This window comes from Maniola hyperantus, chromosome 8 (assembly GCF_902806685.2).
Source record: "Maniola hyperantus chromosome 8, iAphHyp1.2, whole genome shotgun sequence".
Lineage (NCBI taxonomy): Eukaryota > Metazoa > Arthropoda > Insecta > Lepidoptera > Nymphalidae > Maniola > Maniola hyperantus.
Window position 1 is genome coordinate 8,208,671 of NC_048543.1, and position 27,478 is coordinate 8,236,148.

The 27,478-nt window shown below is 36.7% G+C and overlaps 2 protein-coding genes and 1 long non-coding RNA gene across 3 annotated transcripts in view; 2 read left to right on the top strand and 1 right to left on the bottom strand.

Moving 5' to 3' along the window:
* The window catches only part of LOC117984742 (uncharacterized), a 47,597-nt gene that overhangs the window by 17,026 nt on the left and 3,093 nt on the right, over positions 1 to 27,478 (top strand). Inside the window, exons 19-23 of the mRNA XM_034971382.2 lie at positions 656 to 783; positions 24,849 to 25,015; positions 25,903 to 26,074; positions 26,201 to 26,347; positions 26,787 to 26,857. Coding sequence (XP_034827273.2) covers positions 656 to 783; positions 24,849 to 25,015; positions 25,903 to 26,074; positions 26,201 to 26,347; positions 26,787 to 26,857 — 685 coding nt within the window. The remainder of the gene's footprint in view (positions 1 to 655; positions 784 to 24,848; positions 25,016 to 25,902; positions 26,075 to 26,200; positions 26,348 to 26,786; positions 26,858 to 27,478) is intronic.
* Positions 2,538 to 6,550, bottom strand: LOC138402704 (uncharacterized). The gene is made up of 3 exons (XR_011237046.1): positions 6,083 to 6,550; positions 3,076 to 3,232; positions 2,538 to 2,813 (listed from the first exon to the last, which is right to left on the bottom strand). It is a non-coding gene; the product is annotated as an uncharacterized lncRNA (long non-coding RNA).
* Positions 14,185 to 19,649, top strand: LOC117984550 (uncharacterized). The gene is made up of 2 exons (XM_069500432.1): positions 14,185 to 14,367; positions 14,919 to 19,649. The coding sequence occupies exon 2, from the start codon at positions 15,150 to 15,152 to the stop codon at positions 17,175 to 17,177; it is 2,028 nt and encodes a 675-aa protein (XP_069356533.1). The 5' UTR covers positions 14,185 to 14,367; positions 14,919 to 15,149; the 3' UTR covers positions 17,178 to 19,649.

Below are 27,478 nucleotides of genomic sequence, written 5' to 3' on the forward strand. Positions count from 1 at the left end.
TGTATCCAATTTTATCGTAATATAACAAACGCTGTGCACACCCGCACAGCCGTAGCACTTTTATTCCGAACCGTCGCGTTGGTAGAGTAATAGAGTTACAGATAGTTGCCCTACATGAAATCAATAAATTTTAATTTTGATGACTTGGCGTTGTTTTCCTAATACAACACGATTACGCGATCATCACCCGAGGAAGCGATGCGACCATCACGGGCTTTTGTGTCTAACAGAACGCGAATAGGCGATCATCGCGCAAATGCCAATTAGGACACCTATTTGAGATTAGTATGTTTGATCGCGCGTTCGTACGCGCAAAATTCACGCGGACTTGGAATGATCGCGCATTCCCGTTGTATTAGGACGACGACGCCGTAAAGAATATCATTTTTGCTAAGTAACCTAACTAACTTTGGCTCTGTGATCATCACTGAATGAAAGCCACAGACCACATTTGACGTTTATTTTTAATCCATTGAAGGTTTGCTACGAAATATTATTTTTAAATCGCTCAGTGAAGCAGCAATGTAGGACCAACCAATGTCATGAGTTTGATGGCTTTAATTTAGTGATGGCCACTGAGTTAGCAAATCACCCTGCAGAAGATCCATGTCAAGATCCTTCTAAAAAAATTTAGACATTTTATATTTTATTTCAGATCCAACCCTCACAATCACTCGTTTCACGATAAGAAGATTCTTGCAAAAATAGAAAACAATGCGGTTTATTCTGCTCTGGATGAAATTCAAGACTGGACAGATAATAACAAAAATATAACAGAAAGCAGTGAGGTTTCACTTTAACTGAAATTAATCTGACAGCTACCTGATAATTTCTAATGAAAACTTGAATTTTAATACTACAATTGTGTATTATACTAAGGCCTAAACCCTTCTGTTTCTGAGAGTAAACCCGTACTCAATAGTGGACCGGCGATGGGTTGATCATGATGATGATGATTATGTATTATACTCACTCACCGACATGGGCATACAGGATGTAACGAGAACGCTACCAAAAAAGTAGCGTTATTATTATACTACCTAAAACACATTTCAATGCCAATAACCATATTTTGCCTTATCTTGTAGTTTTAGTGATTTAGTATTTTTCAAACCAGCAATGTATAGCGTACAAAACTCAGGTCAATGCCCCGCCCCGCCTACGACTCGGCATTGACTCCGAGTGGCCTATTTAAGTACCTAACCTTCGTTGACCTCTGGGGTCAGTCAGATGTTTTATTTGCAATATCTTGTAAACTTTTGAAAATACAGGATTTTTTATTCGCGTTTTTTTGTGGTATCTTATTATCAGTATACTATTACCTGCCTTCGTTTTTGCTAGCGTTTTTGCTAACATACAAATGACATTTATTTTTTGTGCTAATTCAAATCGCTCCACCGAGCGTACCGTAAATATATAAGGTATTTTTTCTTTTAGACGTCACATCTCCGGCCACCCAGTATAAAAGGAAAAGGTGATTGACTGGCTGACGGACTGACTGACTGATCTATCAACGCACAGCTCAAACTACTGGTCGGATCGCGCTCTTCAATTCGGCATGCAGATAGCTATTATGACGTTTGAAGTTTTGTAGTTAATATTATTGCAATTAGCAGTATGACATATTTTATTAAGCTCATATTATGTTAAAATCTCATTCTCCTAAGGGTGTAAAATAGGGGTTTAAAATTTGTTTAGGTACTCCACGCGGACGAAGTCGCGGGCATAAGCTAGTGTTGAATATATAGATTGGTTTTTTTTTCTTTAACTACTACCTATGTCCTATGCTTTAAAAACCCTATTGAAAGTTAAAATACAATGCTGCAGTAGGTACTACAGTACAGTCACGTAAGATGCAAAAAGTTGGGACTATCAAATTAGCAAAAGAGTCAGTAAGTTATATACTATATTCATTGACTGATCATCAAAACTATGTTATTATTAACTCCGGCAGTTACTTCCTGTTCCCGCACGTAAAAAGTACTCTGTGTTCCTCGTACACCGAGTGAAGGTGAACTCTGTGAACTACAATCAAATACAATAACCTAATTTATGAGTTATTATTCTGTGGTTGCTGCTGTGTCCATTTCAGTCATCCATTACATACAAAAATTTTGTTATGCCAATCACCACAGAATACATTTACTCCAGGAGAAGAAGCCCAACTACATACAAATAAAGTGCAGACCATTATCCGTCACGCCATCTATTAGTGATTCCATAGAACTACACTTTTGGCGCGAAATTACGAACCCCTTATTTTATTTTATTTTTGAATTTTAGGCCCGCATTTCAATCGCCAAAATAATCTTTAACCGAGGAGTTTATTTCACAGTTAAAGATTATTATTTATGGCGATTTAAAAGCGGTCATAACAAAACTGGAATAAAACAAGTAAAAACTTTTTAAAATGTTTAAAATTTAATTTTTAGAAATCAATTTTTATATTATACTGTGAAAAGCATACAAAGATTTAAGTTATGTTTTTACTTATTTTTTTCTAAGCTATTAGATGAAGTAAAAAAATTGTACTTTAAAAATGTTTTATTACAAATCCACAGCATACATAATGAAGAAATTACAAAAACAGGTTAAAGTTAAACCAAAGTTGGATTACAGTAATAAATCTTAATAGAATTATTATCTTTTAAACAGATTAATTATTATTAAAGATCTAATACTGAAATGTTTTTCAAATTTAGGGAATGTTACATAGCAAGAACTACTTATTCAATATATTATCATAAATAGAATAATGAGCAGAACCAAGATAGCCATATGGTAGTGGTTTGTGAAAGCCGCACTGACTGTTCCTGGAATAAGGCAAAATACACAAAATCAATATATTGGTTTCTCTACTGAGAATGTATTACATAGGTACATATTGCAATAGAAATCTATATTATGTACCACTTGAATTAAATGTTGCTGTGATGTGTCTGTTCCTATCTTGTCTCTGCCAGCACTAGGCATATTAGAGACAGGTTCTAAAATGAGGCAAAATGAACAAAATTGATGTTTTTCTGAGAATTTTTTACAAATTGCAATAGAAATGAATAGTTACTAGGTACATACCACTGAAATTGAATGTTGTTGCAATGTTTCTGTTGATGAGCCAGGCACATTTTTAGTACAGCATTACTATTTAACTTTTTCATAGTGGCTTTTGTGCAAGCTTTTCAACACCTACTCAGTTACATTGCCAAAACAATATTCTGCCCAAATTCGAAGCCTGAAACATTATAACAATACTATATAATAAATCAAAATATCAAAAACACCAGCGTTTCTGACTTCTTTAACCGGTTTGTAGATAAAAATGACAGCTGGTACTTAAGGGACACGACAATATTTCTCGACTAGTATCATAAGGTCGGATGTGTACTTCCGACCAAACTCACTTTTTTACATAAAGGTAATGAGCATTTCGGGCTCTTTCTGCCAAGCTGACACCAGTATTTCTATCTCTTTTCGTTGCAAAGATAAATACATGCATAATGTCGTATCTGAACACATTCTAAAAATTTGGAGAACCATAATTATATTTTTTTACTTGCGTATGTATGCACCAAAGCAATGGAGAAAAATGATAGATGTATTTTGAGTTCGACCATTATGCTACGAAATAAGTTTATTTGTAATACTAGCTGGTACTGCAGTTACGCACTTCTGCTTCTAAAATATGTAATAATTTTGTTAGGTAAAATCACAACAGATGTTATGCTTCGAATTTTTTGTGTTAATATTTGGACTGTGAATCATTTAAGACTTTTTGCCTTGTAATATAAATAATTTTGCAATAAAATTCATGGAAGTAAGTTGAAATAAAGCTTTTTGTTTGTGACTACATTAAAGTTGATGTGATTAATAGGTAAGAGATCCATCCTATTTCACTAAAATTTTGGACTAAACTGCGGGAAAAAAGTAAAGAGCCAGAATAAAGCTGAAGACATTTTGAAAATGTAGACTAGAAAATCTTTTAGGACTACGAAAATCACACCATGGAAATCTAAACATATATTTTAATAATACCCCACTAAACAAAAACCGTGCATTTATGGTGTTTTTTATGAATCATAGTTCAATCATCAGTTCAAAAATTTATTGCCCTAGTTTTTAAGGTAGCCTTAAAAAATTAGAGTACCTAATCAAATATTTTTCTTCTTTACCCGTCTTATAATCGACCGAATTCGATATTAATCGAGAGCAGAAATTATAAGGCACCTACAATATGTGATGATAGTGATTCTAACGAAACATACCTAATTATAGGAAGCTTTAGATTATGTTAATTTAAATATAAATGTATTATAAATTAATTTATTAATTAAACAACTAATAAAAGTGAAAGTAAAAAAATAAAAAAACTTAACTAAAACACGAAAGAAACAGTTCAAAAAAGTATCTGTTAAAAAGAAAAGTCGAAACAGAAGCAATGGAGTTTTCAAGAAAGCAGAAAGTATTTTTTTTATTACAAAAGTGGCAATGCCGGATTTGACTAACAGTAAATCCTTATACCTACGTAGTTTCTGCACCTTAAAAACGATTCATGATGCTACCAGCAGTGTTGCTACTTTAATGTGGTCTGAAAACATCAGCTGCAGCGGAAGGAATAAAACAGTATCTTGTCTTATTTCGTTAATCTACTAGAGAAGAAACAAAGTATTCTCGAAATTGTTGAAGAATTGACTTTGTGGTCTGATAATTGTGTCGGTCATAATCGGAGCATGATAATCGTTATGGCTTACTTATGATTATTATAAGGATTACCACACTAAAAGGTGATAAATCACAAGCTTTATGCTAAAATGCAACATGTACCTACGTGGAGTAAGATGTAATCCATGCACAAATAGAAAAAAAGGGAACAGCTGAAAACAATGCAGATTACTAAACTAAGAGATTGGTCACAGTTGACAAGAACATGCGAAGGAAACAAAACTTTTTGATAAGTTTGATTTGGCACTACAACATATTTTTAAAGACCACATCCCTTTACAAAGGTGATAATATATCAGGACCGTTTGTTATATCAAAAAAAAAAAAAGAACGGCGGGGATTTTCAGATTTCGGAATATATTACCTGGCTACAACTAACGCAATAATGCTGGGTGATATTATTTTATAAAAACTACTTTAAAGAAGACTTTTTTGTATTTCATTAGTATGTTATAGGTACATAATTATAAACTTAAAATTCTTCCCCGCTTTCGCCCAATATACGACATAATGAGAAACCATTATCCACGTTAAAATATAACCAACTTTTGCAGTAGGCACCTGCTGACCTTATTCTTACTTTACGTACCTAATCATTATAAGGAAAATCAGGCTATGTTGGCATGTTTTAGATTTCTATATTGATGTAACCGTCATGTATGCAATTCCACAAAAAAATTTTGGCCCACTGTAGGTTTCTAATTACTTTGTAATATTTTTTTCCACTTTTTGGCCGTTGTTTTTAATTAATGGGCTTTATTTGTGAATTTGTAAATGTTATTTTCATTCATTCAGAAGTCACAAGGTTTACACGGATGCAATGGTCAGACTATCGGGCGAATGCAATTATTATGTTTCAGATCTAACTAATCAGTTTCAGAAAAATCAGATAGGTACATTGTTGCTATCTCACAAAACTCCTATATGATTTTTGTGAGATAACTACTGTGATCTTTTGTCCGAATATTACTTATGTATAATCAGTTAAGAAGTATTATGAAATATTAAGTAATAGATCCGACTTTTATTTCAAATTTGTAATAGTAAAAATTGCAGCCATAAAGTCGGTTTACAACTTATGTACACAATTTTTTAGCACAGTTACGAATATTACCAGCATAAAGTCGCATATCGTCCATTTTGAAGAAATTGTGAGTTTATATTTTATTTATTAATGATAAAGTATTTCTAGTAATGGTTAATGATAGGTACAGTTAAGTGTTAAATATTACAAAAACAACTGAAATTGTATCTCTAGTAGTTAAGAAATTATGACCCGATTTCCCTAGCATTTTTGTTTTGGCTCTCCTGAAAAGTAGCAAAAATCCACATCCGACCTTATGATACTAGATTCGAGATTTACCTTGCATAATTAGATGCCTTTCCGGTTCTTGGTAAAGAGTGGATGGTAAGTGTTGGGTCGAAAGCCGATGCACAGCACTTAACACGCTTTCTATATTTTTTATCAGACATGATAAATTTAATCTTACAAACGAAAAGAGTCACAACACAATAAGTCACTGTCCTTATTTTTCTCTAGTCTCAATCACACTGCTGCGAGTTTCTTCAAGCTAACAGGGAGAGAAAAATAGAAGAACCACATGAAATGCAACTAAAAATATACAAAATCACAACTGTTGGGAAAGAAAACTTTCATAATATTTAAACCAACAACCTAAAAACAAAAGTACCATAGAGTAGATAGTTGCCAGTTGTTTGTAGTTTGAAACTTTGTCTCTGACTTTGAAGACTAGAGTGAGACAAAGAATTTCTTTGTTTCATTCTAAATGATTCCATAAAAAAGTCTGCAGTGGCCCCATACAAAGTTGCCACCCCCGGCCAATCACAGACCAATAACATGATGCCAATTAATCTGTGTGTTATGCGAAAGCTTCGTCTGCCCACTGCCTGTTTGCGATTTGTAAATATTTTGATATATTTTCAATTCAAATAAAGCAGTTGCCGCTACGTACAAAAATTGGTTGTATTTAAATAAGTGTACATTTAAAAATGGCACAGTCACAATTCGCATTGTCATGGGAATCTTATAAAACTAACATTTGCTCAGGATTTAGTTCTTTCCAACAGGTAAGAAGATTTGATGGTAATTTTCATATAAACATGTTTAAATAGAGTAGTGTTGACATCAATTGCAATTGCATCATTGCATTTTAAGATCTTAATCTTATTGACATGTATTTTTTTTGTAGAATGGGGAGCTTGTTGATATGACTCTGGCGGCAGATGGTCATTTGGTAAAAGTGCATCAAGTGCTAATTGCCTTGGCAAGCCCTTATTTGAAAGAAATAATTACAGCTGTACCTACTCAACATCCTGTTGTATTTCTCAATGTACGTGAGTTTCCAGTGTTTATGATACAGGGAATGTTCTAAGTTTGTGAAAACTTGACACTGCTTGGGCGAAACCAGTAATAAGCTAGAAAAATTGATTTCCGAATTTAATGGAACTAACACCCTTCCTGCATGAGTTTCTCCTCCAATTTTAATATGGGTACCTTCAGGTTGAGAGTGAATAGGCCCCTTCTAGGCAAGCATAGTCCATCTTAGGCTCCTCATCACTTGCCAGCAAGTCTGATTGCACCCAAATGCTAATCTGTACATTTACTAATATGTAGTCTGTACAGTTAATACTGGCCCGAAAGTAGCACTATCAATACACACAACCAGTGTCAAGTGTGTCAACGCCAAGTTTACTTTTTAGAATAATTGTTTCTTGTGGAAAAGGAAGGAACTATATCAGACTTGCAACTTAAGCATATCATTGTCTGCATTCAAAACCACAAATGAGAAATGACAGGTACTGGCAAAGATGGTCAAAATGGGTGTAAATCCAATAAAATTAAAATGTCTCTCAGTCCTCAAATGAAAGCTTATTACTAGTGTCCACCACCTTGGACCATAGCTCTTTCCACTCCCTTCTTCCCTTTAGCCATTCCCTTTAGCTTCTGCCAAAATGGACCAAACAATTGACTAAAGTTTAGGCCGTAGGTTTCTTCTTCCAGCAAGTACAGTAGCCGGTACAAATGCATGAGTAGATTGGTATCATAATCATGGTAATAATTCATCTAAGATTGGTATGGACGAAGTGACTCATGGGGGTTAATTTAAAAGTGTCTTGAAGTGTCTTCAACAAGACAGCAAAGGCAACATAAACTTTTAAAATCATTATTTTATTCAATTTTAGCCAACCTTGAACTGGGTTTCTTAAAGTTTTAATAAACCTTTTTTTTCAATTTTAGTTCATTTAACTAACTATTGATTGAAGAAAAAACCGGCCGACGAACGAGGGTTCCGTAGTGCAGTCGTATTTTTTCGACATTTCGCTTGATAATTCAAAAACTATGATGCATAAAAATAAATAAAAATCTGTTTTAGAATGTATATAGTACAATGGAATGGATATAGTTATCTTACTTCGAAAATTGAAAATACTAATTTTTATTAGTTCATTCATGATCACAATTTTTTTTTGTGATGTAACCATAAATTCACGGTTTTCCGATTTTTCCCCGAATGTCTGCTATAAGACCTACCTACATGCTAAATTTCATGATTCTAGGTCAACGGGAAGTACCCTGTAAGTTTCTTGACAGACAGACAGACAACAAAGTGATCCTATAAGGGTTCTGTTTGAGGTGCGGAACCCTAAAAACAAATAGTTTTTGCGAAATTCTCAAATGCTGAATTTTATTCTGTTGATTCAAATAAGCGTCTCATAAACTTTGTCAAAAGTTGAATATAATTTTAACTGTACTTTCTACATTATAGAATGTGTCTCATACAACCTTATCTCTCATATTGGAGTACATATACACTGGAGAGGTACGAGTACGAGCTGAGAATTTATCCTCTTTTGTGGAATCTGCAAAAGCTCTTCATATAAGGGGTCTGGAAAGTATTGTAAGTTTTATATTTTCATTATTTGGCTAAAAAAACTGCAAGACCGATTCCTATTCAGTTTTATTTTATTAGGTACTGTAAAGTTTAGATAAGTAAAGACGCTATTAATATTGTAGTTTAGAAATAGTTTTGACGACCTTGGCCCAGTGGTAAGCGCTGTGGTCTTGTCCGATGGGAGGTCCGGGTTCAATTCCCAGCAGGGGTTTGAAATTTTATAATTTCTATATTTCTGATCTGGTCTGGTGGGAAAACCTAGTTAAGCCATTTAGGGTAAAGACCTGAGGCTGTGAGCCCTGAGGCTTGAGCTCCTTTTGAGGAACTTCATTAAGGGTTTCGGTTATCAAGTCCTAGTATTCAAGCTCTTAAAGAGTTAATTTAGTCATATAAAAGGACAATCTTGAGTGCTGTTTTGCTGCGGTGGTATAGGTTTGGTTTTAGACTTAACATAGTTTTTAGTTTATTGTGTTAATAACCAATTTAGTTAATTTTACTACTTTTTTTTGTAGACTGATAGTGGCAACACATCAACAAGGATGGATACTAACATGAATGAAACTAGCCTGGATAACACAAGGATTAGAAAAAAGTCAGATCAGGTAATTTTATCATCATCATTTAAATACAATGAACCAAAAGCTTAATTTGCATTAGTTTCTCTGTGTATAATTTATAACTTAACTTAAATGTAAAAAGCTTTGGGGAGTTACATCTCCTCGTCACATTCCCCACAGAAAATTCTGGAGGCTCAAAAAGGGCTCGAACCCAGAGCTGTAAAACCTGTTAAAAAAGCAAATTCTGGCCCTGTATATGGACTGACAAGATGGCATTTTCATACAAGCACAGTACTCGGACGCTCCCGTAGTCAATCCGACATCTCTACATCTCTAAATACTTTTCAACATATTATTATGCTCTACATAGTCATGAGTCACATACTGTGTAGAATGTTGAGAAATAATTACGACATTTATTTACAGATATTATCGCCGAATGCAAAAAAGATATACGTTGACGTCAATCCAGATTCTTTAGCAATGGTGTATGATCATTTATTTATTTTATTTTATTAAACCTTTATTTGTTTTCTATTATTACGCCTAACCACTTATCTCATATTATTATATAAAAATTAAAATTTGTCTGTCTGTTACTTATGTGTTCGCGCTGATTGATTTGAACTTTGTACAGTTGTTGTGGAGGTTTTTGACATTACCATCAAAATTCTAAAAGAAAGGATAGACATTCTCAAACAGACTATAATATTAGTTATATAGTAGAATTGGATTGTATTTTTATTTCAGCTCTGTTCAGAAACCTTTAGTAGGTTCACACGATGACGATATGCACGATTACTCTGATACGATTGGTGATACGCATGATGACCTTGATTATGATGTTGATGATGATAATCACAGTAAAATTCAGACACCAGCCAAGACTAACAACAATAAGTCAATAGCGTCGTCTAAAGTTTCTGCGGAAAACTGTAAGTGTCAGTTAAACATTTATTACATACTAGTTATAAATAATATCTGTCCCGGCTGTACTCACGGGTTTAGTCGACGTTAGCCCGACTAGTTTCGAACCCATCCGGGGTCCTTTTTCAAGTCAACAACACACAAAAACAACACAACGGGCGTTCTACGAGCAGCGGCACGCGTGGCCCGCAGTCACAACCGCGGCGCGTGCGCGAACTGACTCCCTTGAAAAAGGACCCCGGATGGGTTTGAAACTAGTCGGGCTAACGTCGACTAAACACGTGAGTACAGCCAGGACAGATATTATTTATAATGGAAATCACTCACGGTAGCTTAAACGCTAAAATACATACTAGTTGATGCCTGTGGCTTCGCCCGCGTGGTTTTAGGTTTTAAAAAATCCCGTGGGAACTTTTGATTTTTCAGGACAAAAAGTAGCCTATAGTAGCCCATCCCCGAGATGCAAGATACCTCAGTAACAAATTTCGTAAAAACATTTAAAAGCATGATTCTTTAAAAATCCCGTGGGATCACCACCATTTAAGAATGCAATTCCTTACAGCATCAGGGCTGAGGAGTTGGGTCCTCGAGTTCAAAAAGTCTTTACTTGGCAGGTACCTCCAATATCAACTTATGGCCGACAGTTTCTAAATCCCATAAATTTTTGTGGTCAGGTCCCGTACAGCATCAGGATTGAGGAGTTGGAATCCAAATTTTTTATGCGACAATGTCACAAAGTTTCTCTATCGATTAAAAAAAAATACACGAATCGGTTCAGAAATCTCGGGAGATTTCGGTGTATATGGGTAGAAAACACAACCTCCTTTTTTGAAAGTCGGTTAAAAAAGTAGCCTATGTTACTCCTTGGTTAATTCCTCTACTTGTCTGTGAAAGTCCCGTCAAAATAGGTTCAGCCGTTCCGAAGATTAGCCCGTTCAAATTCGAACAGACGGACAGAGAGACAAAAATTTTAAAAACGTTTGATGCAGTTATGGTACAGTTCTAATAACCATATGCGCTTAATATGAGGTAGTTATTTCCAAATTACAGACATACACTTCAATTTTATTTATTAACTAGCTTATGCTCGCGACTTCGTCCACGTGGACTACACAAATTTTAAAACTCTGTTGCACCCCCTTAGGGGTTGAATTTTCAAAAATCCTTTCTTAGCGGATGCCTACGTCATAATAGCTATCTGCATGCTAAATTTCAGCTTGATCCGTCCAGTAGTTTGAGCTCTACGTTTATGAAATGAAATGATTTATTTGTTTTAAAAGGTCTTTTTAAAATTGTGCCAGGGACCCTGAAGTAAGTTTGCAAAACCTGTATCTCAGGGTCCCCAGGTTGATAGATCAGTCAGTCAGTCAGTCACCTTTTCCTTTTATATATTTAGATAGGTATAGATGTATAGATATTATAGATCTACTATTTTGTTTTCCAGTAGGTACAAATCTACAATTCACGGTATCAATCCGCGGCGCGTTGCAAGTGATACTGAACCGCTACATCTACAACTTGCACTCGTCCCGAAGTGGTGGCATCCGACGTTGGCGTTGCACCGACTATAGGGATAAGAAATGTTCCGCTTTCGTCACCACCAAAGGCAACGTTGTTTTAAACAGGTGAGTCAATTATTCTTTTACTGATAGTAATTTGCCACGATATCTAAACTTTGTTGATTCTACACTTTTTTAAAGCAAATTTTACTGCTTTTGGGATAGGGATCTGAGTCGCAAAAGTGAAACGAACGAACAGTGTCGATGAAACACCTGACAGACTGGACAGCGCGTATTGTTACCTACATATTATTATGCAAGGGACATACTACTCTCTAGGTGAGAGAAAACAGCATGTAACTCCATAGTAAAAAAAAAAAAAAAACCGACTTCCAAAACCAGTACAAAGTAAACAATAACTTTTGTTTCTACACGTATGTATGTTGAAGTCAGGTGAGCTTTACGCTTTGATTTCTAGTTGCTGTTATTATGCTCCGCCCGACTTCATACATACACATTATTATTACAGTCAAGTCCCCTCCCCCCCTCTATCAGCCAAATGGTAGTATATAGGAACGTGAAAAAATTCACAGCAGTAGTATATAATCAATTTTAAAGGAAAACTATCATGGCTAAGTAGGGTTCAATATAGGTAAATGAATTCCCGGCATTGTTGAAAATTTTCGCCCTGACTGTAATTTTCACTATACCGCACTTATAACATAACTATATTATTTCAGAGCAAATCCACACAATCACTCCTTTCATGATAAGAAGATTATCTCTAAAGTAGAAAAAAATGCCGTATATTCTGCGCTGGATGAAGTTGAAGACTTGGCGATAGTTAAAGATAGAAACAAAAATATAAAGGACGGCAGTGAGTTTGTTTCACATTAATTAAAATCAATCTGAACAATGAATTGAATTGAATGAACAATTATATTGTTAATTACTATAATGAGAACTTGAATTTTAATAGTAGTTATTGTACAGGTCATAATTCGGTTGTTACACATGCTTTAGCCTGGGGGCACAAGATGCGTTGCGCCGCCGCACCGCAAAGATTTCACCGTATCAGCGGGCACACGAGCGGTGCGGCGCCGCAACGTTGTTATGTTGCAGCGGCGCCGTAGCAGCGTTGGACAGTGTCCTTCCTAGTGACGGACACTGTCCGGTCCGGACGGTAGTTGTAAGTCCGGTGCGGCGCCGGAGCGCATCGTGTGACATGCCACAGATATTTCTATGTAAGACGACGCAGCGACACCGCTCCGGCGCCGCACCGCCGCTGCAACGCATCGTGTGCCCCCGCTCTTAATTAAATTGGAAGATCTTAATGCTAAGGGTGTTTTTTTAGATAATACCTACATTAACTAGAAAATTATCTGCTTTATTTACGTACTAGATGATGCCCGCGACTTCGTCCGCGTAGGTAAATATGGGTTTGAAATTTGTGTAGCGAACGAAGTCGCGGAGATAAGCTAGTTACACATCTTTGATATTATCCGGATACCGATATCGTGTCGGTCAGTAACAAAGCAACAGAGTTCGCTCCATAAGTTTCAGTGCCCCGATATCAGTGAGCCTTTATCGGCGAAATATATCGTGTAGGCCAGTGAAAAAATAACCCTAACCTTTTCGAGGTGTTTCCTTGTTTCCTTCCTTGGAAAACGACAGCATTACTTCTAGATCTGTCAATATAGCTTCATTAAAAGTTGGTTAAAAGTTTTGTGTACCATCAAATTTACACCGATGTCTAGGCTAAGCAAAGATAATGTAATTTGAAATGAATTTGTTGATATAAAATTTTAAGATAATTTAGTACTTTTTTCTTTGAACAGCTGTTACTAAAATATGGCCACACAATTATGTATTACAGTTTTATCTCTATATATAAAAATGAATCACTGAATGTGTTTGTTGCTGGTCGCAAATTTCGAGAACAGCTGAACCGATTTCGCAAATTCTTTTTTCATAATATTCCTTGAAGTACGAGGATGGTTCTTACGGAGAGTAAAATTTAAATCTGATTTTTAAATCTAATTAAAATCCTGAAAAAGAATCGACTTTTAGGCGGTACGAAGTTCGCCGGGGCAGCTAGTTTACAATAAATATAAGTTACTAGGTACCTAATGCCTACGACTTCGCCTGCTTGAATTTAAGTTTACAACAGATACTCTCGCATTTGAATATCAGTGGATTAAGTATCAAATTGGCTACAAAATTATGATTACGAGTTGACCCGCTTCGGTTTCGCACGGGTTGACTTACTTATTCCATAGACAAATATGAATGTTATATCTGTCCCGGCTTTACTCACGTGTTTAGTCGACGCTAGCCCGACTAGTTTCGAACCCGAACGACTAAACACGTGAGTAAAGCCGGGACAGATAGTTTAAACGCTAAAATATGAATGTGTTGTATTACAATTCATATACTTAAAACCCTTTCTCATGAATTGTCCTGGATAACAAAGAAATCTTTATTGAAATGCACAGAGAAAAAATTGGGTGGAGTAAATCGGTTTTTTCCTGGCAAAAAAACACACTCCCCAAAACTATAAACCAAAATGGCAATCTAGGAATCAAGAAAAGAAGGACAAACCGAAGTTTCACGACAACAAGTCAAACTTCCGTGGCTCCGGCCAACCAAGAAAACGCCCAACAACAGCGACTAGAGCTGAAAAACCAAAAAGACAAAGATTTGAAGGGAGAGCTAAATTTTAAGGCAACTAATGATTTTAAAGCAGGCCAGGTAAGCGGCAGAGTCGATGTGTGGAAATCTTTGGGTGCTCCAAAATCTTTAATTTCAATTCTATCTGGGTATAAAATACCTTTCGTTTGTTCACCTCCCCTGAGGAGCTTTGACTTGGAAAATTGCAACAGACTCTCAGTAAAATCCTCTCCTGAAATGGTTAAAGAAATACAAAAATTGTTAGATTGTGGAGCAATTGAAAGATGTTCGAGCGAATCAGGTTTTCTTTCTCCTTTGTTTCTAAGGAAGAAAACGGATGGTTCTAATAGACCAATTTTTAATCTTAGACGGCTTAACAGCCACCTACGCCCACCGAAATTTCGTTTAATAAACCATTATAAAATCCCGCTCTGCCTACAACATCTTGACTTTATGATTAAGATAGACTTATCACAAGCTTACTTTCATATTCCCATCGCTAAACATCATAGACGATTTCTGGCTTTTCATTTTGAGGGGGTATTATATGAAATGACCTGCCTACCCTTCGGCTTAGCGACAGCTCCATATATATTTGCTAAGATCACTAATTGGGTTGCGAATTTTTTCAGGGAAAAAGGGATTCGGGTAATCGTTTATTTGGACGATTTCCTTCTACTCCATCCCAATCCAAACATTTTGACTCAACACTGCCAATATGTTCAGAAACATCTTCTCGATATGGGCTGGTGCATAAACTATCAAAAATCCATCCTCATTCCGTCGCAGAGGATAGGATATCTCGGAATACTTTGGGATACCAAAGAAAATGTCAGACAGTTACCTCAAAGACTAACTATAAAATGTGTCTCACTCATAAAGAGTTTTCTCATGAGCCGTCAGTGGACATGGTGGCTAGCAAAAGTGTTGCTCGGGAACATAAACTTTGCAACGTTCATCATCCCATTGGGAAGACTACACAGTCGTCATATACAAATAGCAGCCAACAAGTTACCAATAAATCAAAAAGGAAAGAAATATCCAATACCTGCCAACGTTTTAAAGGAGCTGAAGTGGTGGCTGAGAAATATAACCCAGATATCCCCAATCCACCTGAAAGAGGCTACGATTTTTATAACAACAGATGCAGCGAGTTCTGGATGGGGCGCCGCGATAGGGAACGAAAAGTTAAACGGTTTTTGGAATCGACAGCAACGTGCCTGGCACAGCAATCAAAAGGAACTGTGGGCGGTGCTGGAATCCATCAAGAGAAAGGGATCTCAGTTACGAGGTCAAACCGTTATGGTACAAACGGACAACAGAACGGTGGTAGCCTACATCACGAAACAGGGAGGCACCAAGTCCCTACCGCTCCTTCGCATCACTCAAAAAATTCTTCATTTAGCCAACGATTTTCGTATAAACCTGATAGCAAGGTATATTCCCGGGAAGTACAACGGGATCGCAGACAGTCTATCCCGAGCAAAGGAACTACCAGAATGGTCGTTAAGTCAAGAAGCTCTCCAAATGATCTTCACGATGATGGGGACACCAGAAGTAGACTTATTTGCCAGTGCAAGGTCAGCGATCTTACCCAGATACGTCAGCGAAGATGCCAGGGATCGGAATTGTCTGTTTGTCGATGCCTTCAGCCGACAATGGAACTTCAACCTGGGCTGGGTGTTTCCACCACCAGCATTAATACCCCGAGTCCTGAGACATCTAACCTGCTGCTCAGGAACTTATCTTCTGGTAGCCCCAAAATGGGAGAAAACATTTTGGAAAGTAGAATTGATTCAGAGAACCTTGGGTCGGCCGTTCACGATCCCCAATCTACAAGAGAACCTTCTCGATCTGAGAACCAGGAGACCACCCCCAGCCGTGAAAGACATGTGTTTGCAGGTTTGGAAAATACAGGCTGGTCCCGGTTATTAGAGACGTGGGCGACGGAAGATCGTAATCTGCTAGAAACAGCTTGGCGTAAGTCTACACTAAAAACGTATAAACCAGCCTGGACACGTTGGAGATGTTGGGCTAAGGATAATAGCGTCAAAGTAGATGATCCAAATCCGGAAAATATTGCTAAATACATTTGTTATCTCCACCAACAAGTAAAGCTAGCTGCAAGATCCATAGCGCTTCATAAATCGGTAGTCGTTACGTTTGCAAAACCAGATAATACCGAGTACCTAAGTAACCACCCTGTAGTTAGACAAACTTTAAGAGCAATTTTCCTAAGTCAACCCCCTGTTTCAAGGCCATTAACGTGGGAGGTTGGTCAGTTAATAGACTATTTGAAAACTTATAGTTGTAACGTCGACAGTTTGTTCCAAGTATCTCGTCATGTAGCGGCCTTGTTACTTTTATCCTCTGGACGTAGAGTACACGATTTAACTCTACTCGACATCGGTGTCGATTGTTTTGAAGCCCATGACGATCATATAATATTTTGGCCGAAGTTCGGTTCTAAAACGGACTCAATAAACTTCAGACAATCAGGGTGGAAATTAGCCCAAAACAAGATACATAAATTAGATGTCACTTTTTGGATTAAGAAGTTAATCGATATAAGTAAAAAACGTCGGAATAGCAGAATATCTCGATTGTTTATTACAACTAGGGGTCAGGTCAAAGCAGCTTCTCGTACTGTCATTTCGGGTTGGCTCCGAAGCCTATTTAAGTCTGCGAATATTACGGCTTCGCCTGGAAGCTTTAGAGCAGCAGTAAATACAGACATTTGGTCCAATAGAAACTGCAATTTAGAGGAGGTTCTTTGTCGAGGAAATTGGAGGAGCAAAGATACTTTTCTGAAATATTATTTCAAGGAAATTCCTCAGAAGAGGTCCCAACCTAACACTGATTGTCTAAGTGAATCATTTACACCTTTATGAATCAATCTTTGGAGAATATTTTGATTGATTTTGTTACTTTTCTTTGAATTCTTACTTATTTTTGTAATAATTAATCATATTTGATGTTTCGTTAAATCATAATAAGAGAAAGTAAAGATTTTAGTTGGATAAAGCTACATTTTTCTTTAATTTCCCAAAGCACTTATTCTATTTAAATTTTCGTCACAGTACGCCTTGCCATCGCCGGCAGAATATAAACACCTCTCACAAGTGGATCAAGCGAAGGCTCGAACACCTAAATATAACCGTTTTCCCCCCGAAGGGCAGAAAACGATTATTTAGGTTTCAGCTGGAGCTTGATCCACTAAAATTTTCATACCTTGCCGGCTTGTGAGAGTACTGATTCGGTATCGCCTTACCGGCGATGGCGGCGGCGGACGTGACTACGTCACGTGATCAAGACATACAAAATTTGAGGGTAGAAGCACTGCCACTACGCAAAACTTGGGGGGGTAATCTCACAAGTGGGTCAAGCTCCGGCTGAAACCTAAATAATCGTTTTCTGCCCTTCGGGGGGAAAACGGTTATATTTTGTATGTTATGTATTATGTATGGTTAAACGTCTACTTTAAGTCTGCGATAAGTGTTTTTTACTAAAACACTTATCAGGGTTGATTTGCATTATGCTGTTATTACTCTTTGAGGAGTTCCATCCTCCATCTCCGAAATTAGTCATAAGATCTTTACCAAACATAGAACCAACCTGAAAGTTCAAACTTTAAAAAGATAAATCGTTTCGGAATTGACGCAGCTGTGGAGTATAGAGATATTGTGTTCAGCAGACCAATCAATTCATATTATGAGTAGGTACACCTCTAATTTATAATTCTTATTTTAAAGAGAAACAAAAATCTACTTCAAAGAGTTTGATACTAATAAAGTTTAGGCAGTTTAAAATATTTAAAATCAAGTGTCTAAAAATACCCATAACAAAAAAACCAATATTTAGTCAAAATATTGTCAGCATGTAGGACGTAGGTATAATGCATGCAGCTTTGCCATGCCGTTTCGGTTTTCGTAGCGTTCGTAGCTTCAGTACGCGGCAGGAAATATTGTACATCGACCTTTAGAAAGAGATAGCGGTTTTGTAAAGCGTTGTCTCTGTCGTTGAGACAGACCGGCAAAACGTCACATAGGTATAAGTGACAGAGACAACGCTTGACAAAGCCGAAATCTCATTCTAAAGGTCGATGTACCTACAATATTTCTTGCCGGGTACTGTATAGTGTGTCAACACATTTATTCATATTTTTAAAACAAAACAAACTACAGTTACTTTGTTAAAGTAAGAAAATAACCCGATTGCACATTTAAAACAATAAACCTTTCCTGTTTTCGCTCTTACATTTTTATGGTAAGTAATTAAAAAGTACATAGTTATAAATGGTTGGTACATACATATTTTTAATGTCTTCGGAGAATATCGGACCTAACATGGACAAACACCTTCATTCCTTATCCCAGAAGAACCCATGTATGAAAGGATTAAAAATTATCCTTATAGTTTACACTTTCACATAAACTTTTAGTTTAGTAAGTAATTTTGTTTGCGAACGAAAAAGAAAAAAAATATGAACCCAAAGTTGTTGTCAAGTTATATACTTCATAAATAATATGTATATAGTATGCCAAATTGTTTACAAATCCGTTCAGTAGTTTCAACGTGATATGCACACAGACAGAGAAACAGACAAAAGAAACCGTTTTGGGCTCTATAAAACGGCATTATAATGAAACGATAATGCCTCCTCCGATTAAAACGTTCAAATTATATTTTAACATACAGAAATCGTCCATTTACAGTTTTATTATAAGCAACTACCGTACTAACCGTGTGCCCGATTGGATTTCGCATCAGCAACGTCTCAAGAACAGGAGCCATCCTACTTCTTCAATTGTTTTTCATAGTCGCAGGGAAATTTATGTTAAGGGACAGGGAGACAAAACCGCGTTGCTCGTGTGTGTATAACCTTATGATAAATATACCTACCTACGTACTGTAGTTTTGTATCTTGACCTTGAAGGTTGACATATCGCTAAAACCTGAATAATGGGAGTTTTTTAATAACAGCATAGCATTGAACATATTTAACAAAAGCAGAGAAATACAGAAACAAAAATTCATATGTAAGAACAAGTAGTACGGGTACAGCTGTAAATCATATTATAATTGCCCTGAATTGCAAATTTGTTTTAACTTTTAAGTAACTGGATGAGTATCAGTGGGTACATAAGTAATACTGTTAATTTTATTCGAAACACTGTTTTAAATTGGTAATTTCTTTGAGTTAAGTATTTAATTTGACGGTTGCTTTGTTTTATTAGGTGTATAGTTCATTGTGAAATTTTATCAGTCTAACAAGTCTACCGAGAATAGTTATTATAGTAAATCTGTATCTAACATTCTAAAGTGTTGTGCCAGTTCGCGTTAAGGTGCTCCTTATTAAAATGTTGCGATATTATTCCTTACTAATTCTACCCTGTGTATTGTGTGGTACTTTACCCAAAAAACATTATGAAATACAAAGACACAAAAATGATCCGTCTGTTAAAAAGCTACAAGAGTATATTCGAATAGACACAAGTTGTATGGACAATATTGGTAAGTACAAAATATATGCACTTTTATAACTCTTAAACTCCTAAAAATGTAATTAAAAAAATAAAGATAATAATTATAATTCACTGACCACTAAAATGAATAAGTATAAAACATTGCAGACTGTAGTCTACACACCAAGGTGTATAGTTTATTTTGCCTTTAAAATACATGAATTTGAATTAAAAAAAATAGATTTTCGAGCTTTTGCTTGGCCCACTTGCGAGATTGTGAGTTAAAGCCCTCCTCTTCAACAGTGCTGATTCTACCACTACTTAAGGGAAACGCTGGTATAGTCGTCAGTGTACCGATACCCGTCAGATTGTAAAAAATGGTCAGTTATTAATTTCTAGCAAAAACTAAATGAAAACTTTTTATGGCAACATATTTGTGATAGTATATTCCATAAATTAGTATAAAAACATTTAATCCAAACTATAATAGCGTTGGAGAAAAACGCATTCAAAGTTAGCATTTTCAAAATTTGTGTTTTTAGCCAGGTTTAGTCACTCAATCGTAGTCCTACATGCTAGTATTCGAAGAAAGTTTTGAAACATCTATTGGTCACTCTGGTAAATCTGATTATTTTATACAACAGTCAAGTTAATTTTCTAACGAAATAATCTATAAAACTGTGTTTATTTTATTATTATTTATGATTTAACGCATGTGACATCTATTGGTACTTTGAAATCCCTACTTGACCCAATACTCGTCAAAATTCATACTATTTTGACGGTTACTGGGACACACTAGAAAAATGAACGTAATACCGACACTGTTCAATTTTAAACCTTATTGCAACGTGATAAGAGTTTCAGTTGCGGTACACAGACAGTGACTGTTTTGGACAGTTAATCTGTACTTAAATTGAAGATGCAATGTTTTTATTTTTTAACCTGACTACGACGAAGTTAAAGTTTTATAATTTTAGCATGCTGTGTAATGTTTATCTGTTCCCGTATATATTTGACCGAGCGAAGTGAGGTCTCTGAGTCTACTTGAGTGTAATGGCACTTGTCCGTCTGTCCGTCAGAGCCTTATAACTTCTGAATTACTGACCGCAATTACTTCAAGTTTTAACATAATATGAAAACTGACGGCCTTCAGCCGAGTATTACAAAAATACATACAAAAATATAAAAGCTTTATTTTAGTGGGGCTCTCATATGAAATTGGGAGTTTTAAAGTGGCGATTGAATTCGACGCTATATGTGAAAAACGGTGACATATTGGAGATTGAAACGTGTGTATAATTTCAGTTATATCGTGCATCGAGACCAATAATTAATCTATGATATCGTGCACTTGAACAACAAAAATTAAAATCAGATATATGTTATAAAGAAACGAAATTATTTAATTTTTAATGGGCATCAGTATTTTTAACATAACTTTACAATAATCTTAATATTAGGTTGGGGACAAAGTTTATTCGCATTTTTAAGAAAATAAAAAAAAAATTAGAATAGTTTATTTACATTTAACTAAAGAATGTAGGTACCATTTTATTCGATAACTTTTTGCCATCTTGTAGGTAGGGACATGATCCTATTGCTATAGAAATTTTGGGACTTCTGATCAAAATACCGCGACAAGTAGTTTTGGCAGTCCTCTAGTGATGTTGTAACCTGACACTGCCTGAAGAATTCTGAAGAGACCGAAACAGCTGGAAATCTGAAGGTGCAAGGTCAGGACTATACGGCGGATGCATTAACACCTCCCAGCCAAACTTTCTTAACTTTTGCTGAGTGGCTAAATATGTGTGAGGTCTAGCGTTATCATGATGAAAAACCGCACCCCTTCTGTTGATTAATTCCAGCCGCTTTCTCTCAACTTCTTGCTTTAATCTTATCAGTTGTTCGCAGTAGAGTTCAGAATCGATGGTCCTGCCTGGTGATAACAGCTCATAATGAATAATGCCCTTCTAATCCCACCACACACACAGCATCACCTTGTTGCGAGTTAACCCGGGTTTCGCCACAGTCTGTGAAGCCTGACCGGCCTTTGACCACGACTTTCATCGTTAAAGCAAGTGATTTAATGATTTCAAGCTTATTTCGTGGTTTAACGACATATTATTATGTAGATAACGGCTACATTCCAGGATTAGTTTATTAATTTTATTTGTCGATATCTCGACCCAATTGCACGATCGTTGCAATTGGGTCTGGGCGATGGAGAGACTCTGAGCTTTTTTATGAAGTTCATAGTTAGCAATCATGTCTGTCAGAACCATATGTCAACAGGTATACATACCTACTCGTCTACAATGTCGAGTGCAGAGCTCTTAATGATTACTGGGTGGGGCAGGACATGAGCCTTAGTCATGATTTTTGTCTTGCTCATGTCCATTTCTAGGCCCACCTGTTCTGAAGCTCTGCTGTCATTGAGCATTGCATTAAGGTCTTCCAGAGTCTCTGCAATAACGACTATACATTGTCATCGGCAAATCAAAGGTGAGTGATGTACTCGCCATTAGTGTTAATGCCAAGACCGTTCCAATCCTGAAACTTAAAACAGCCTTCTAAAGCAGCGGTAAAGGGCTTGGGAGGGGGGGGGGGGGGGGGGGGGTTACGACTCCTTGCCTGGTCCTCAATGCGGACTGACATCGTGGCGGTTTTCGTACAAGCACTTCAGCACTTGAATATGCCAGTAGTCGATTTGGCACCTCTATGGCGATCTCAATACAGCCTGTTTCTAAGGAATCTAAGGCTTTTTCATAAAAACATTAAACAAAGTGGCCGATTATATTCTTCAGTCTTCTGTATAACCTGCCGCAGCGTGTGGATGTGATCCAGGGTCCTGAAGCCCTTTCGGTATTTTTTGCTATCGAATTGAGTGGAGTTTCAAATGAGAGAGCGAGAAAATTTGGGGTTCATAAATATAAATATTAAAATATAACAAGCAACAGGAAAACAATTTTAAAAAGATGCCTATTTGACTAGTAGTCATCATCCCTATTTGAACAATATCTAAAAACAACTTGAACAATATAGTAGGTAATGCTACCTAATACTCGTAGGTGGACCCCCCACTACGTGGACGGACGATATCAAACGCCGCTCGCAGAGAGCCGCTGGATTCAAGTGGCGCAAGATCGTGGCGTGTGGAAGTCCCTACAAAAGACTTATGTCCAGCAGTGGACGTCTATCGGTTGATGATGATGATATATCATAGACAACGTAAACGGCCAAGGATGAGGCGCGGATTTCCCGCCATGGCTTGAAAGCCCAGAATCCAATAGTTTTTCATTTAAAACGACTAGTTAAATTTATATTTTACAGCTTTTCACACATTTTCTCAGCTCGAGTGGCGATGTAAAAAAAATCACAACTCGAAAATGAAATTAAAATAAACCTTATGTCTCCGGCAATAGAGTTTAAATTATTGTTAAAAATTGACGAGTTCTGGGACGCATTGACGATAATTAGGACAAATCTGACGGATACTGGTACAAATCACTCATTTTTGTATTTTTTAACTATTTAATGACATTAATGAAACTTATTAATTCCAAAATTATATTTAATAAATACATTATAATATCTGCTTTCTTGTCATGTAATTTGTTTTGTTCTAAATTCACTAACAGCAACGTGGCAAAGCTGCAAAGTCAGCTAAATTGAGAAACCGACGAGTATTGGGACATTTCCCTTACTGCTGTGTGATCTTGTTTATCTACAAGGCATACAGGTTACAGCATTATGCTGAGCTGGAACCTTCTTTTTGGGTTGTGCCACACTCGAACCCAGATTATTTCGGCGCTTCTTCTGCTTGAGGCATTTGACTACGTTACGAGATCATGCCATAAAGGGTAGAAGCACGCCACTTCACAAAATTTAACGAGGTAATCTTACAAATGCGTGTAACTCAGGCTGAAACCCAAATTATCGTATCTGTTCCTGGGGAGAAAATGGATATCTTGACTTGATCATGCAAACTTGATCGGTCGGGAATATCAGTTGATCAACCTGCCGTTTGGTTGGATCAAGCCTCGTAAGCCATAATGATGATTGGTCGCTGTAGTTGATTGTGTGGGGGTTAGGTATTAGTGAAATTAGTTAGTCGCGAGAGTGGACGCGACTACGTTACGAGATCATGTCATAAAAGGTAGAATCACTGCCACTTCGCAAAATTTGGCGAAGTTATCTCACAAGTGCGCCAAAGGCATCTGTTTTTGGGAAGAAAATAGATATATTTCAAGGCTTAATCTTGACTTGATCATGCAAACTTCGGGAATATCAGTCAATAACCTGCCGTTTGGTTGGATCAAGCCTCGTAAGCCTGAATGCTGATTGGTCGCTGTAGTTGATTGTGTGGGGGGTTAGTATTAATGAAATTAATATAATGTTTATTACAATTAAATTCAAGGTAAGTAACTCAACTCTAGGTCGATTGATAAGATTCGCGTGCTATTTTCTCTAACTGGGTCACTTATTATCAGCACTACATTACTCTAACACCTATTATTATTCATTTCTGTATAAAGATAAGCTAGCTACTTTAAATGTATTGCCTAATTAATAGATAATTATGCAACGAACCGGAATTTGTTTTTCGAGGTTTTTTTGGACTGTGTCAAGGTTATGTTTATTTATTCAAGAAGTTAAAAGTTTGTGATTTATTGAATATTCATTGAAGATGATTAACTCAATAGTAGCATTACGAACACTAAAATACAGCCAATGTTGTTAACTTTATATTTTCGTTTAACATTATTATCAATTGACATGTAGGTACTAGCGCCCGTCCACGGATGCGCTCAGCACGAATTGATCCTAATTCCCTATACATGAGGGGGAATATCGAAAAATACAGCCTTTATCTGCATAATAAAGGGAACCTCTTTGCAAAATTTTAGCTTTCTACTCGTAGGTAGGTACAAAGGTGGTAAAGGGTTTGGGCTGCGCATTGATGAATCAGTCGGTGAGTGAGTTAGGACTTGTTATATGTATCTATCTTGATTGGCTATGTTGAACGCGAATCTAAATTAGCCGCTTTGACTGTGGGTGCAGTGCAGTACAGTACTTTTCAATTCATATTTTCAGATCTCGCAGTGGATTTCTGGAGGCGTCAGGCAGATGAGTTGGGTTTACCTTTTAAGGTCTATAGGGCGGGTAAACTGCCAGTGTGTGTTACAACCCTTATAGGTCGCAAGCCGGCCCTACCCAGCATATTGCTAAACTCACATGCAGATGTCGTGCCTGTAGATGCTGTAGGTAAAACCCAGCAACCACTGACTAAAGATTAAGCCCCAGCATAATAGGCATTTAAAGTTACTTTACGGTTAGGTACTTACCTACCTACCGTTATAATGACCACCAATAAATAGCAAAGTGATTTGCACAACTCAATATTCATATTGGTTAAAGGTATCCAAAGTTAACCGTAACATAACTTTAACCGCCTGTCATGCAACTTTACCTATAATTGGACGAAGCTCATGGAGCACTGATGAACAAGAATGTAATCATGAAATCAAAGTAAAGCATGATTTATTATGTGCGCGAATCGTACAGAATAGATTTTATAAACTTCATTGCTTAGCTTTATAGGTACTTCTGTTAAAATTTCTGGAATGGGTTCCATGATGCGAGCTCACGTAGAACTCTCAAGTAGTCTCAAGCGCAGAGGCGGCGGGCGAGAAAATATTTCTATGCATCGCGGTCGAGTTGTATTCTAACACACTCGTATTACTATTATTAGTAGGTATCTACTGCATAGGTACGTACCTACATTCGATATTTCGCATACGAACGCGCCTTTGCGCTCCCTAATAAGCCTAAATCTTAGGCATGAATACGCACATGTTCTGAAGCCCCTTATGCCCCGCCGTCTTATCTCTAAACTTTTTTATATATCCATACTATTATTATAAATGCGAAAATGTGTCTGTCTGTCTGTCCGTCCGTCTAGTGTCTGTCTAGTGTCTGCTAGCTTTTCACGGCCCAACAGTTCAACCGATTTGAATGAAATTTGGTACAGTGTTAACTTACACCCCGGGGAAGGACATAATATGCTACTTTTTATTCCGAATAATTAAAGAGTTCCCAAGGGATTTTCAAAAACCTAAATCTGTGGTGGTGAAAATATTTCTTATAGGAATTGTGGACCTACCCTCCATTTTCGGCGCACATCGATAACAACGGGGATTTATATGGACGTGGCACTCAAGATACAAAAGATGTAAGCATCCAATACATGGAAGCAATAAGAAAAATAATTCAGAATAATATCACTTTGGATAGAACTGTGCATGTCATGGTTGTACCGGGTGAGTCATATCCATTTACGATCAATTTAAATAAAAAAGTTTTACAAATGCATACCTAGTCGCCGTTTGTTTTCGTTGCTTTAAATTGTAGCCTTCACCTATATAATAAGAATTTTTCTTTTTAAGATGAAGAAACCGGAAGTTTCGGGGGACTGATACCTTTTCTTGAGACGGACGAGTTTAAATCTTTGAATATTGGATTTGCTTTGGACGAAGGCTTGACTTCGTCAGACGATACTATGGCTGGAACCTACGTAGACAAAAGACCTTGGCGTAAGCTTAACAGATACTAATTGGCGTCGATTCTGATGTCTTTTTCTAAACTAAAGAGACTAGCTTAGTGTAGCTGCATCTTTTCTTTGTAATACTACTAACCAAGGGCGGGAAATGACTTTTAAATTTAATATTTAGTGCTACTCTTCACATTTAAACATTATGCTCAAGACTTACTCACTAGGTTTGACAGTTTTAAATTAAATTAAGTTTGTCTGTCCTTTACTTATACCATTGGTAAGAATAAGATGCGAATTCTCTAAAATTTATTTACCATAAGCATCACTACCAATGTACACTGAAGGCGGCAGCCCGCTAGGTATCTAAAATTATCGATTTTCATAGAATAGAATATAATATTATTTATACTGCAAAGTTTAAAGCATACTGAGGAAAATTTTGATTGCTCTGTTTCTTTACTATACCTGCTTTTTTATAGAAATGCGATTCAACATTCGAGGGACCAGCGGGCATGGTTCATCATTACAAAATGGGAGTACCATAGAACAGGTCAGAATCAAATAATCCAGCTTGTATTCAACGAAAAGTGAATTGGGTACCTCAATGTTATCACTACCCATATTATAAATGCCAAAGTGTGTTAGTTTGTTCTTTAATCACGTCGCAACGAAGCAACGTATCGGACTTTTTTTTGTATGGATATAGTTAAACACCTGGAGAGTGATATAAGCTACTTTTTATTCCGAAAAATTAAAATTAAAAAATATTATCAAAGAGTTCGCACGGGATTTTAAATACTAAATCCACGCAGACAAAGTCGCGGGCATCAGCCTACCTATAACTGAATATCGAAAATATCGCTGATCACCAGTCCGAACGGCGCGGGCGTGGGTTCGTATCCCACCGCTGTCACCAAAAAGTGAAACACGCATGGCTGGTTTACTGGTGGTACCGTCACATAAATATTATAATGCTACCCACATGTACCTACCACAGTTAGTATGACATTTTACATACATTACAACGTTGATATAGAATTCGAGCTTCGATACACACTATCATCAGAGTATAATGGATCTAAAGAACCGTGATTTAAAGTCGAAAATTCAGCCCAAGCAATTTAACTTCGCAAGTTTTCTACTTAGATCGGAGCGCTGACTGTAGATGTAC

What these genes read in the sequence shown, in the direction of transcription:
- LOC117984550 (XM_069500432.1), top strand. Translation starts at nt 15,150, where the DNA reads ATGTGTCTCACTCATAAAGAGTTTTCTCATGAGCCGTCAGTGGACATG.